We start from the raw sequence: 15,436 nt of genomic DNA on the forward strand, positions 1-15,436 counted from the left end.
GACAAACTAGTGACTATAGAGATCGCCATTATGTGCGAATGAGACTGTGGTAGGTTGGGCATATATATAATCCTACACAAATAAATAAAATAAAAAAATATTTGTTTTTTTGCACTTTTTCATACTGGATTTTGGACTTTTCTACAATTTTCAGCTGGGAGTTTTACACTTAATAGCCTCCATTATTTTTGCTTATTTACCACTTTCTTAGATTGCAATTACATAAAAAAGAAATTTCACCCTAATCAGAGTTCACAGTGGTTTCCTCTGCCTGCTTTTTCTGCTAAAGTTAGACAAGTTAAAGTTAAAGCTCTGGCAAATAATGATTTGGAAATAAATTCCAAATAGAAAATCAGTCAATCTCTGAGCCCTACTCATGCAGTGCTGCAGCTCCAGTTATTTAAATATTGTAAACTAAGAATTTAAAAGAGCTCACAGCCATATGTGAGAATTCTTTTTAAGTTTAATTTTGCTTTAGTAAAAGTACATTGCTTTAAAAGGGAACCAGATTTTAATATGATATCAATCTGGAGTTCCATATAATCATAAAGCATAGGATACTTTGTGGTAAGTTAATATGAACCCATTTGGTCTTAAATTATTTGAGGGAGAATTACTTGAAAAATGGATTAGTTATGTCAGTATTTTAATCTTACACCCTGCCTTCATTTATCTATTGAGTGAGAATTTAGTCTAAAGGCTGCTGTTCACTAAATGTACAGATATATATCAAATAATCCGGCCACAGAAACTGTTTTCAAAGTGTGGATTCATGTATTTCAATCAAAGATGCTGTTGCTCACTTTTTTATTTCCACATTGAGACAGCTTTTTGGGTTTGGGTTGTCCTCATTTTAACCTCATTCACTAACTAAGTTACGGATTTACACACTCCATTAAATACATTTTTGTCCTTTTTCATAATATACCAATGGTTGTTTGGTTTTAAAGCAAAAAAGATTTGGTTTTTCACTTATGTTCTGTACCTCTTTTCAGTTGACTCCACATTGTGTGCAAAATGCAGCTGCTGTCCAGCCCTTTAGAAGTGCCTGCAGTCAGTGGTTTTACTCTTTTTGTTTCTTAAGCTTTGTTTACTGAGACTCAAAATGCACAGTCAGGAAGTATCAAGAAATACTTGAATCGTTTATTTCTACAAAATTCAGCACACTACACCTTCTCCAGTGCATTGTGAATTATTTCCCAATACAGTTCAGACCAGGTCTGGTTGACTGTAGGCAGCCATATGGACAGGGAGCTCTGGAAACATCTCATTGCAGGTCATATATCACATGTCTGACAGCAGCCATTCTGCCTTGTTTTCATTTCAATCACGAGTGCAGCTGTGGTGGAGAGCAGTGAGATTCTGTGGTGTTAACCCGCTGAAGGCTGGAAGTTTATTATAGCAGGTAGTGAAGTGGGGGTTTACTGTATTTTCTTTATGCTTTGCGTTAATCGACAGCACTCAACATTACTTTACATTGATTAGATTTTACCAGATTTAGGCTGATATTTGAGAACTTATACAGTTTTGTCCTATTTTACTCCACACGCAGCTTCAAAACATTCTGTACATGTTCCCTCAAATAGTCAATCTTTTATTTTCAGCATTATGGTAAATTTGACAAGATTATGTATGATTGTGGATTTAATAATACTTTCTCAAGAGGATATTGGTCCAACAGCACACTTTTGTCTATCTTGTCTTAATATTTATCTATAGAAAAACACTTTGATTGGTATCAAAATTTGCTTCAGCTTGAGAAGCATCTAGTCGTGCTGGTTTGAATAGTGCATGGATAGATAGATCACACACAATGAAAAACAAAACAAAGATAATACAAGGGAGTAACACAGAGATTTGAGGTGTCATATATACAATCAGGATGGCTTATATACAGGTGGATTGACTTGGGTGAATAAAGGGACCAAAACTGTGCAAATACATCTGCAAATAAATTTGCTCTGTGAACTTTTAATGGAAAGGCAAACAATGTGATCAGTTTAAAGATTTAAGCTCCTGGCATGCTGGAGTTATTGAAGTATCTCTATAGCCTAGAGTGGTTAAGTAGTGTTATTATAGAATCATGGCTGCCATACCCATGCTGCTGCAGTGGCAGTATACATATACATAAGGGGTGCAGCCTCTATGAAGCAGAATGTTTCATAATGGCCAAAAAAATCTACAGCAGCCAAATCGCCTGCTGATCAAATTTTCTTATGGCATCATCCAGTGTCATTAGAGGGAAAGGTAGCAGTATGAAAAGGTGCAAGGATTTGTTTTTTTTGTGTGTTTTTATTTGTAGGGTTAATATTTCAAAAATTGTAAGCTTCCTTTTTTAGATTGGGAAGAAAGGTTTGTCGGTGCAGAACGATCTGCTCCAGCTCCAGCTTTGTCATTTTCAAGTGACTATACTGTAGTTTCAAGCAGGACCCTGATCCATCTGCTTCCAGTACCCAGAGCAGCTGTGAAAAGCACCTTTTTTTGTGAGTCATGAACACAGAAAAGGTGTCATAAATCTAAAACTTTATTTTAAAGTATTTTTGCTTAATGCAGAATAAGTTTACGCTTATCACGTATTTGGATTGTGAAATGTAGATCAAATGCAATCCAAAATTGGAAGCCAGGATCTACATTCTGCAGGGCATGCAGGTACAAGAAACTGCTCCACAATGCACGCCTTTTTCTGATGTTTAAATATATCAGAAGATTTGACCAATCCTTCATTGATCCTTTAAGAGTTTTCTGTGACTTGTGTTTCAGCAAAGGAAACCCTATCACACTCTTACAGACTAGGTTTAGGTCAACAAAGTAGGCGTTTTGTGTTGAAACTCTTTACTAAACTGCCTGTGCTTAAAGCCCAATGAGAGCTAGTCGATCTGCTGACCTCTCTTTTTTTTGGAAAATATCGTGGTGCTTATTTGTGGACGAGCAGACCTGCTTCCTTCCACATGTAATCTCTCCCACATGGACTTCCTCAGAGTGTATTAAAATGTAGCTCGGATGAAGGATAAATGAGGAGTGATGAACAGAAGGAAAAATAGGTGCCCTCCACATGCGGCTTTGATGGAAGCTCCTTGTCATGTTCTGGTCTCCAGTTTGAGTGAAACATGATTTGTGAGGTCTTGCCAACTTTTCGCTCTGCTCTCCATCCTTGTCCGTCAAAAGAGAAAGAAAGACAGCACAACTTTTTGTTCTGGGAATCTTCCATCTGTTTTGACTTTAGGGAATTTGCACTTTTAGTCACTCTTATTTGGATTTTGTGGATTAAAAGCTACAAGATCTTTTACTTTGTTTTTGTTTTTTCTGGTTCATTTTTGGAACTACGTCTCAAAACCAAAACCTCCAACAAAATACTGAGTGAAGTAAAAAGCTTCCATAGAACCGGAACTGTTGCTGAATATATCATTAATCACGAGTTACATTTTTGCTGAAGAAACCTCTGCCAAAGCTATACTGGTTAGCTTTTGTTTTTATTTTTTGTTTTATACTTAGCAGACACGTCATCACTACCAACCCCCTCCCAATATTTGATTTCTCAGTAACTTGAATACTTTTGTTTCCTATTTTATTTAACTATATTCAGCAGAACACTTTACTGATTCATATTTAATAACAAGTGTAATCAAAACAATAAACCTTGTGAAACAATATTTTACTATCATCCAGACCCTTAAAATTGATACTTGAACAGTGGGACATTTTAATTAAGTCAGTTACATTATTTTTATAATTGATTGCTTGAATCATGCTAAAGAATAAGATGTCCATAAATGAAATATAATGCTAAAAATAATTGTTTAAAACCCGGAGGGGACAGAGTTCTTAAATATCCGCAACTACACTCGATTTTGTTTTAACTTTTAGAAAGCCCCATACCTTGGTCTTCTAATTGTATTAATTTATTCTGTTTTTTATTGTTTTTAAAACCTTACTTACTAAAATAAAAGCTACACATATTTATTCTTGTTGAAAGGATTGATATATTTAGTGTCTTTGTATTTATTGAATTAGGTCGATCCATATTACCAATCAAATCTATATAAAGAAAAACTGAATAATAACATGTTAAAAATCAAATATGTGAATTGAAGTTTTCATTTTAGTGTGCTTCTCTTTATTATTTTATGTAGGTATACCCAAAGACACAACTAATTAGATATAACCATGATGGCATTTTATAACAACATTTTAATTCAATGAATTGAAATTAAATATCTGTGTTTTGAATGAAAATGAAAAGGCCATTTTGTGCACCAAAAAGTTAAACACCACATTTGTGAGTCACGAGTCACAAAGTAAACCTGTAGAACAGAAAGTTAATCTCTACATGATCACTTTTGGTGTCTATTTGTTGTTCTTTGGAAAAGTAAAGTAGTTGGATTTGTTCACCAACAAAAAAATTAAATCAAAGTGTACATTTACAAAATTTTCTTGTTTTGTGTAAGAAGAATTTGAATAGAATATTTTGCATTCAGTATAATTTTTATTTCAATAAAATCCACAAAATTATTATCCATTTTTAGGTCTACAATCATTTTTATTAAATCTTCTGCTCTAACTTATTAGAGCCCATCTGCAAGTGGAGTTCAAAACAGGTTTATATACATTCTTAAACTAAACGCTTTTCTATGTAAATCAGTATCACCTAAAAGAGAAATTGAACATGTTTTAATCTGCTTCTAGCTCAAGTCAGTTCCTTCTAATTCTTTGGGTCATCAATCCTTTTGCTCATGTTTTCTTAGAGCAGGAAGGCTGAGCTCAGTGAAGGTATTGAGAGGCAGAGAACAGTGAGAGGATGTCAAGCTCTCACAGAAAAACAGCTGCCGTGCGGAAAAGCAGGACAAATACCTTTTTTTTTTTTTTTTTTTCCCCTTCCATCAGGATTTTTTTTTTTTCCGTGATGGACAGCGTTCTGCTTTTGGCTTGGGTTGAGATGTAGGATGCAGTTTATGGGCCAGAACTCAGCAAGGGGTGGAGGCGAGGGCTGTTTCTGGTAGAAAGACCCCCTCCCTCATCCCATTTTCTCCGAATAGTGAAGTCCCCTATGGTTGCAACCCCTTTGACCCCGGTCGTGAGAGTGTCTGGAGACGGGACCCACTACTTAACCTCTGAGCCGCATTTTTAACATCATCCTGAGACTAGCAACATATCACAAGTCTAACTATGTTGTTCAAGCTACAAATCTACTGTCACACTTATGAGATAAACACTGAGCTTGTTTTCATTTACTGTACATGTAGCTACTTTTATAATTTAATTAATCTAATCTGTATATTATTTCTTTATTTTCTCTTGTTATTAATCACTTTCTAAGGTCCACATTGTGTGACCACTTCTGCTATAACCTTTGCTGCTGTAAAACCACAATTTCCCCATTGGGGGACAATAAAGGGATTTTCTATTCTATTCTATTACATTCTATATTATGTTCTATATTATCTAATTACTTTTATTTTAACCAGGAAATACAGTTAATATTCTTTAACTGCCAAAATAATGTATGTTTTCATTTAATTTAATTCAGTTTCAGCACATTTCTGAAATCACTAGTCAACAGAAAATGTCTAAGTCATGTTTAGTGATGTTGAATCAAAGTTGATTTTAATCTGATACAATCATGTTGTCATCATGCAATCACAGTGGTTTGCTGCCTTAAACAGTAAATATGAACTAAATACACCCAAATATGTTGGTGTGTTTGGACTCCATTTTCTTATTACATGAGAAGAATACTAACAACAAAATGAAACTTTTTTAGTTGAAATGTTAATTTGTTTCAGTGTTATGTTTAGATTTCCTTAATTCCAGTTTATCGCGCACATTGAAAAGTGAAGCAGAGGATCAGCAGCAGAAGATGCACTAGAGGACAATCCTTTCCGCTAAAACATAAAAAATGAGGCTACAGCTCTCACAGCTTCACCAAAATTAGACACTAACATTTTGGAAAAACATTGCATGGTCCGCTGACTCTTAACATCCAATTTAATAGTGAGACAGCTGTGTATGAATTTATTGTAACTAACATTAGAGCATGGATCCATCATGGGTTTTTTCCATTTTTAGTTTGGTGCTGGTGGTGTTAGGTTGAAGGGATTTTTTTCCCAGATCATTCTTGGCCCTTAGTACCAACTGAACATTGTTTAAAAACCACAACCATGTTCCTGTGTTGACACCCACACTAACTATAACTTTCCTTTTATAAAAGAAATAGAGGATTTTAATGGAGCTTTTGATCTTAAAATGATTTATAGTTAGAACTACAAACGTGTCAGTAGAATCAAATATTTTGAGACTGGATAAAAAATTACATTCAGTACTTCTATCTGTTACTGACTAATGAAATGTTTATCTTAAGCATTCTGCACCAAAGCAATACCACATGCAATGGAAAGATGTCTTGGTTTTTCTGTTCTGCAGAGAAAAGGTTTTAGTTGTTCCAGAAACGCATCATTCACAAATCAGTAGTTTTCATTCCATACATTAAAAGAATTTTTATTTCCAGAAGAATTCATTCATATGCATTACACTCTTAAACTTAAATGACATGGAGGTCTTGGTCTTAGCTATTTTGTTTGATATTTTATCATCCCAACCTGACCAGCTATTGTTAAAGCGGGTCAGGTTGGACAGGATTCAGTCCAATGTATGTAACACCAAGGCACAACAGATGTCCCCTTAATGCACTTAACAGAAGAAATAAGAAATATTTGAATTAAATCTCATAACTGGCAAATTCTGATTCAGTTGCACACATTCCTAGTGGCTTATAAGAGTTGTTTTTGTCGGTCGGTCGGAAGCGCTGCCATCGAGACACTGAATCTGCACTATTAACTTAACATGCATGAAGTGACAGTGGCCGCTTCATTTTAGGGTGTCATTAACTGTACTGCAGTTCCTCATATTAAGCAATTTACTGTATTTAGCTACAGTGAGTGCCTACAGTTTCTGATGTGACCAACTATTGGTTTTGAACAATAAAAAACAGTGGTATAGAAGTACACTATGTTACAGAGACATTCAGCTGTTAATGGCATTAAGTAGTAGCTTCATATAAGAGAGAGAAAATGGCTAAACATGGCAATGGTGCAATTTCTTTAAAGAGAAATACTGAGAATAAATTTATAGGCAGCAATAACTGCAGGTTAATATGAGAAGGAACGAGCAATGTTGCAGAGTGATGAAAAGGTTCTCCAGCATTCTAAGGCTATATTAGCATAATTAAGGAAATTGCTTATAAACAACTTTATAAGTTTTAACCCTCCTCTCTTAACTGGGTAGGCTGAAACTTGAAGATGAAGCTTGTTATTTGGGAGAAATGTCTGGGTGCTTAAAGATATTCCTCCCATTCTAATTTTGAAAACCAGTGCTAGTGTGCAGTGATGTAGAAAGAAGAGGAAGCGGAACTATTTAGAATCTCCCCAAATTTGACTCAGTAATAAAAGACTTAGAAAATTCTCGGCGATGAAACCGATTCCTTGAAGGTTTCTGTGCACTAATCTTTAGCTTATCTGAAGACAACCTGGAAGTGTGAAGGTCTGTAGCACTTTGTTTAAATAACACTAACAGTTCATGGTTAAATATTTGGTAGCAAAGACTTTTTGCTCAGGTGGTATCATATCATGGTTCCACTCTTGACATCTTTTTGCTCTTAAAAGCATCTTATTTGTACACAAATGTTTAGAGAAGCTGTATGCATGTGTAGTACTGCTTAATCTGCTTCTTTGTGCAATACAGTATAGCAAAGAAAGTGTCAGACACTGGAGTTTTCTCTTGTTATATGGACCTCAAAGTAGCACCTATTCTCCACCCCCATCTGTCACTGCAAGCTGCAGCCCTTTTCAACAAAAATAATTTCAATTACCGACCCCATCCCCTTTTTTAAAATCAAAACACAATAAGTTTGTTTATATGGATAAATTAAGCCTTTGTTCATTCTGCGCTTTCCCCCCCCCAATCCTCCAGCATTTTTCTTTCTTATAGCTAACATTTGTTATTTGGAATTATGTTTTTCATTTTGGTTTGTTTTTGTGTCCTTAAACAGGGTTTCTCATATTAAAGCAAAAGGGGAAAAAAAACAATACATTTGAGCATGTTTAGTCTGAAAATTGAACAAATATTACACAGTTGTTCAAATGCTTGCTATTAAAAAACTTTGTTTAAAAATGTGTTCAATACATAAGCCAAATATTTCTTAGTAAAATATAGAAGTTTAGTATGGTAATTTATAACCCCTGTCATATTGTAAAATAAAAATAAAAGATTGATTGGTGTAGAGAAAAGTGATTTCAAGGGAAAATGATAAAGGAAAAAGGTAGAAACTTGGGGTAAAGAAATATATTTTTTACTTTGATTATCGAGTAAACAAATTAATATAACATCACATGGAAAAGACAAACTACAAAAGACTTAGAAACTAAAGATTATTTATTTTTCCAGTATCCATCTTTAGTCTTTTTTTCTTTTTTTTTCTTTTTTTTTTTTTTACTTTTTACTTTTCATGCACCTTAACTCATCCAGAGATTAAATCCCTGAATTGAGCAGATATCCAGTAGGCTAATAGTCACTGCCTGACAGCCATGTGTTCATGTTAAACAGCCCAATCATGAAGCCTGCAGTTCTAACCCTGTGTGTTGATTTTCTTTAGGCCTTTGTCTCCCTCTCGCTGCTGTACTGGGCTCTGCAGAGCTTCTCCCAGCTGTTCAGCATCAAGAAGAAAGCTGACTGAGACACCAGCCTGATATAATCTGATAGACTGCAGATATTTCCATTTAAATCATTTTATGCTAACAGGTTTTCATCTACTGCAATTCTATTTGTAGTTTTGATTATTAGAAAAAATTGGTTAATGTTTTTGCTGTATTTTAACCTTGAAGGCACAGCTGCTTGTTGCATGTTTATAAGAAAAGCATTAATCTGTAAATTAACAAAGATAAAGCCAATAACTTTGTTAAATCATTACTTTATGTTGTGTTTTTTTTTATTATTTTTTCCTATTAGAAGTGTCATGTTTAAAACGTCACTGCCATTAGAGGTGCTAATTGTTATATTTCCATATGAGCCACTAAACAACCCAATACTTCTCATAAAACAAGTACTGTTCATTCTAAAGCATGTTGATTTTTAAGCTAAAACAAAATTATTGCCTAACATTGTACTGCCAATGTAATGTCTGTTTTTCATTTCTCATTGAAATAAATTACAGAAATCCTCTCTGAGTTTGTTCATCTTTTTAAAACCCTTAATATACATACAAAGAACATTTTTACTGAAGCTGGAGCAACTGTTGGCTTTCTTTTCCTGTCTAAGGCTTGTCAGCTTTGATTGGCTTTGGAATTGGCTGATTAATTCTTGCTCACAGCCTCCAGATCCTGTGTGGGAGTAACAAATGGTCCACAGCAGATGGTGCTGTTAACACCCATCAATAGTCTGTGTAGATCCAGCATCTTGTGGTAAAAGGACTCCAGTTTTTAGATTTTTATTTAAAGGGATTTTTTTTCTTATTATTTTATGACCGGAATTGTCAATATTGTGATGAAAATTAGTTTCTTGCTTATTTAAACATTTTAGAGATGCCATTAGAAGCAATGCATGGGAAAGCTTGTTCATATTTTTCTTCCTAGAAGGTTTGGTTTCTGTGTGATGATGTCTTTACAAATCATTCAGGCAGCTGCAGCTGATGAAAAATGTTGCTGCCAGAAAGTAACACCAGGAGAGTGGATGAAATCTTAACACCTCTCAAACCACTGCATTTGCTCCCTGATTGAAAAATGAATGTTTGTAATAATGCATGTCAGGTATGAACCAGGAGCTTAAGTTCTTCAGAGACCTTTTTTCCTGGTGTTCATTGGACCATAAATAAACAAGTGGTGGCTGTATTTAGTTTTTTATGACCATAAATTCTGATGTATATAAGATTAGTGGTAATTTTGAAATGGATTCAGGGGACACCTGGAAGAAAAAGGCTCCTGTCTTTACTGCAGCCACTTTATACCAGCAACTTGAGGGAAGAAGTCTGAAGAGAGGATGATCTCATCAAGTGAGAGCTTTCCTCCCCATCACCTGCCTGTCATTAGGGTCTTTCAACAGAGCCTGAGTCCTCCCACTGACAAGCAGAGACAATCTGCCGGTTGCTATAATCCCTGTGATGATCTGCACAAAAAATTTATTTAGTGCATGTACCTCAAGACAGTCTTGCAGCTTATGTCCTCTCAAAGCGCTACAAGACAAACATGACCAATAGGTTATTTTGAATCTAATTCAGTAATAACACCCATCCATGCATTTTCTGACATGCTTAATCTCAGGTGGGGTCGCGAGGGGTGCTGGTGCCTATCTCCAGCTGTCAATGGACGAGAGGCGGGGTACATCCTGGACAGGTCGCCAGTCCGTCACAGGGCAACAGAGAGACAAACAACCATTCACGCACACACACCTAAGGAGAATTTAGAGAAGCCAATTAACCTAACAATCATGTTTTTGGATTGTGGGAGGAAGCTGGAGTATTATATGTGTTCATTATTATATGGGATATGTTTTTCTTCTATGAAATTAGATATGAATATCTGAAATAATAAAATTACTGTCCCAAAATGAGGGGGATGTTAAGAGGTAAAAAAAAAGACAAAGTTACAATTAAAGGCTATAACAACAAGGTTAAGTCCTCCCAGTCAGTATGTGGCAACCTAATGCCTGCCTGCTCTCCCTCTGGGATGTGATGATGTCAGTTGCCAGGTATGGTAATGCTAATGCTAACCAAACCAAACATTTAACAGTTCAGAAGAAAAGTGTTAACTTCTGCGTGCTTTCTGAGCCCCTTTGCTGTCTTTAGCCAGCACCAACTGTTAAATGCTTGACGGATGCTAACCCTTGTTTAGCTTCTTTTTAAAGAAGCAAACAGAGCCATCACAGAGCTACTGAAATCTGGTAACACCTAAGCTCTGTCTTATGTGACTTCAACCTACTCTTCCTATTGGTGCAGAATCTTCCCTCTTTGTCACATTATTTTATCTATCTTTCAAACTTCATTAAATAAAGCTCGTCTCTGCTTCCTCCTTCACTAAAACAGTGGTAAATTTCTGATATGTATGACACTTAATATTTTGTGCTTAAAATACAATGTTAATGTATATGAGCAAAATTATTAAAGAATTCTTGGATATAATACTTGAATCTGCGACCAGCGGATGCAAATTGTGGTGATCAAGTCCCAAAATCCTTATCTGTGCATCTCTAATTTAAAAAACTTAGTCAATACTTGACAAGAAAACTACTGTAATGCAGACGTTTCCAAAGCCATTCTGCACAAAATTAATAATGAAAATGAATAATTCTGTTGTTTTGTTTTTTTCTATTAACAATTACTTTAGATGCATGCTTTATTTGAAATATAAAAACAACAGCAACAACAAAAAAAGTAATGCATTTGTAGAAAATAGATGATTGTAGATCCAAACCGTTAACAGGACAATACAACAAAGGAGATTTGGATCTCATTGAGTAGATTTTGTATATTTAGACCAACCTAACGAATGAGTGTGCCAAAACTAATTGATGTTTTCTGTCCCTGCTTACTATAAAGTAAGGTTTCTCTTTATTTATTACATTTTAATGTTCGCATATTGATCTATCACAGATAAATCTTTAATTAATGTACAATGACAAAACTTTAAAGTTGAATGGTTCCACTAATCCGGAAAAAAAAATACATATAATTGTTCAGTAGACCTTACATGAACATGTAGGGTCCCTTTTTTCTCTTTAATTTAGCGAAAAGCATATGGGTGTCAACAAATAAATTAGCTCCCTCAGATACACAGATTGTTTCAGTGATTCATCCTTTGATTTTTGTCCATCATAAGAAATCTGTTACACAGCACCTCTATGTAGGATCATATATGAACATAGATTGCACACAAGACAGCAAAAACTGTTATCAGTCACAATTTACGAAATCTACAAACTGTTTGTAATACTTTGCGTTCACTAAAGTTTTTTTATAACTGGCAGGGAAATAGTTGAAATAGGGGACAAGTAGGAGCCAAGCAAACAGAGCTCACACACACAGGTTTGACTAACCAGCAGGGCAATGTTTGTATCACTTTTTAAAATTTGTATTATTTACTGTTGTTGTCAATGAGTTATTTTAACAGTTGTGCTTAAATGTTTAATTGTTATTTTAAAGCAAGCTATATGGCCTGAGTCATCACAGTCCATTAGATTTGACTCTTATTTGTTTCTTTATATTCCAAGTTTAATACAACTGGATATATTGGATAACTCCGCATTTTTTTTTATGATAAAAAAAATATATACGATTAAGATAATTATTATTTTTTACATTACTGAATAATTACAACTATCTAAAGGACATCAAAACAATTTTGACAAGGCTTGATGAAAGAATATTAGCAGCTTACATTTTAGATCAAGTAAATGTTAAACATTTGCAAAAAGCAATATTAATAAAAAGTCATTCGCCCAGCATTTGCTAAGTATGGGCTCTATGGGTGTGTTACACAAAGTCAAAAATATTTATCTGTGCTTAAAATCAAATATAGCGGTTATAAGTATAAAGAAATGATGAGTTCTGTTAGAAGCTGTTTATTTATTATGCAGCCTACCTTTGGCTGTTGTTTTCTAGGCTTTCTGACTACTAGTTAACAGCTTTACCTGCTTCTAACAAATCAGCTACAAGTTGTTTCACAGGGAACTCTATCTAGTAATAGCTGCCTCTCTCACTCAGTTGTATCCAGATTGTCTCCTTGTCTGCACAAGATTTCTAATTGGTTTCAGTTTTTAGTCATGATGTTGACTCTCTCCACCAGCTTGTTTGCCTTCATCCCCAGTTCAGTCTGTGATCTTCACAGCATTCAGTAAACCTTTTCATTTCAGCACTGTCTGGCTGAATCATCAACCTCTCTGTCAGCTTCAATACATTACTGAGTTGAATTTTGGTTAATTTTTTTTTATATCTTACTGAATCATTGACACACGGCGCTTAACAACCTCTGCTAAACATGCTGCAGCAAAAATATTCATAAAATACTCAGAAATGTATTTTATTTTATTGTTATTAGTAGTTAGTCTGGTTACTAACACATGAACCAGCAAATCCCACTTTTTTGTTCCTGAAATTACAAAGCAATTACTGACCTGAAGGAAGAGTTCAAAGAGATATTATGTAAGTTTTTACTGAAAAAAAAAATCTTTAAAATATTCTTTTTATGTGACCCTCTATGACTAAAACATCATTTGATGAGCAGACTGACACCGCAGTAGTTCAGCGCCAATGAGCCTGCAGCCTTTGTTCCTCAATATTCCTAATGTCGGAAGTTGCCCTGCTGTTCAGTGGATGTGACGTCAAACACATTCATGTAAAATGGGTCTGACTGAGCAAACGATTGAAGATGGATTTTGTGGATACTCAGAGGTAACCAGCATCCACTTCAAATCATAAAACGGTGGGCAACTCCAGGTAAGGTGAAAAAAGTTAAATAAAAATAAAAACCTTGTTTGGTAAGAGCATGAGCTGGGAGAATGGGCAGAAGAGTTCTGCAGTTTTGTGTTTTGGCCACAGGCGGCAGTATCATTAGAAAACTGCCTATTTTTTGTATCATTGGCCTCTTTAATTTCAGAGGCACATGAAACGTATGCAGTTTCAGTGTGATTTTGGCAGTTTTTTATATAGATTTATCAAAATTATGCTTTTCTTGCAATATTATAAGTAGAACATAAAACATTTTTTTTTCCCAGCTTTTTGTTGTCACAAGTATAGAGCAACTAAATTAACTCTCTGCATTTAACCCATCCCCTTGGGGAGCAGTGGACTACCATTGTGCAGCACCCTGGGAGCAGTGTGGGGTTAAGGGTCTTTGCTCAGGGACCCAGGGTTGCAGTCTGTGGGAGTGGGGCTTGAACTCAGAACCTCTGGATCCCAAGTGCAATACCCTACCCACTAGGCCACCACTCCCCCCACTAGCTTTATTAAAGCCAATTTTTGTAGAAAGTTGGCTTTAATAAAAACAAAAAACAAAAACAAAAACAAAAAAAAACATATGAACTGTTACTGTCTTAGCACAATACCTAGTGCTCTCCTAACTCAACACTTCTTGAGGTGTCTTTTAAGGTATAGATGTAACAATCTGCTTATTAGTGGATGAGTGAGAGGCCATTTCTGGTCTCACATCAATCTGATACATTTTAATAATACATTTTACAAAACAAAAATCAAAGAAATATAAGTAAAATCTAGTTGTTTGAATAAGATAAATGTATTTATTTTTGTTTGTTGAAACATATTAGACTCTTAAGTGTAAGAACAGAGGGAAATCATAGTAAGGAGCGGTGTTTTAATTCAGTGTAAAATAAGAGTAACTTTTAAATTATTTTCTGCGCCCTGAGTTTTTAAGATAAAAATTCTGACACAATCTTTATTTCCAAAACTGGATTAAGATTCTGTGTCAAACTTTCCTTTGCCCTTCAGCAATGAAAGATCATACTATGATGATTGTAGATTTTCCACTCAGTACCTCATGTAATGGCCCTATCATGATGCATAGTGCTTTCCCCCGGACTCCACACTCTCACACACTGCTATTTATAGCATTGTGGGTAGAAAATAGGGTAGAATTGACATATGTGTCGAGAACAGCTGGTCGGCACGTTGTGCTGGTGGCCATAGAGCTAGAATTTCTTTTTTTTTTTTTACCATTGTTAGGATATTTGGATGGAGTCTTGGAGGTCTGACAATTATTATGGGTTAAATATTCTACAACTCCTCCATCTGTCATTCATAGATGTGTAGATAGACCAAATGTTATCAATTTCTGTGCGAGTTTCTTTGTTACCATAGTGACTACACTCACACACAAAGAAAATGTCTAAAACACGTTGTGTTTTTCACCAGCCAGCGGTTTCTGCTGAGAGCCCCTACCCCTTTGCAACACACTCTCAGCCTAATTAGCGTCTAGTTATTTTCCTCAGCAACCGTCCCAAGAGAACTGAGCCGTAACCAATGTCTTTTTGGCTTTTATGCATTTATTTTAGGTGCAGCTAAAACTCTGAGTTTGTTTTTCAAACAGAAGAGGGCGCTGCAGATAAAATGTGCCTGTATTTAACAACTGTTTCTATGTGTGGGGTTTGTCTCTAAGAGATGTTCCTTTAACTTTCAGATGCTGATAGGGATACATATTGTGTTAGCTTTGCCAACTTGGAAATATGACAAACAACCAAGAATCCAGTATAGCCTATAATATAGAGATTTTTAATGTATGCAAATGACCTTTAAACATAGTTATTTAAAACAGCTTTAAAAAAGCAATGAAATGAATCCAGCATAATAATAATCTCTGATTTTTTTCCCTTGCAATTAAAGTTTAAATGTCACAAATGATGGTAAGAGAGAGGAGAGGAGAGGAGAGGAGAGGAGAGGAGAGGA

General features: G+C 35.2%; 1 protein-coding gene across 1 annotated transcript in view; it reads left to right on the forward strand.

The window, feature by feature from the left end:
* Window positions 1-9,202, forward strand: part of agmo (alkylglycerol monooxygenase) — a 57,782-nt gene extending 48,580 nt beyond the window's left edge. Inside the window, exon 13 of the mRNA XM_015399580.1 lies at window positions 8,645-9,202. Within this exon, the coding sequence (XP_015255066.1) occupies window positions 8,645-8,725 (81 nt within the window). The 3' untranslated portion in view covers window positions 8,726-9,202. The remainder of the gene's footprint in view (window positions 1-8,644) is intronic.
* The last annotated feature ends 6,234 nt before the right edge of the window (window positions 9,203-15,436 follow it).

Source organism: Cyprinodon variegatus, unplaced genomic scaffold, assembly GCF_000732505.1.
Source record: "Cyprinodon variegatus isolate N-32 unplaced genomic scaffold, C_variegatus-1.0 Scaffold1026, whole genome shotgun sequence".
Lineage (NCBI taxonomy): Eukaryota > Metazoa > Chordata > Actinopteri > Cyprinodontiformes > Cyprinodontidae > Cyprinodon > Cyprinodon variegatus.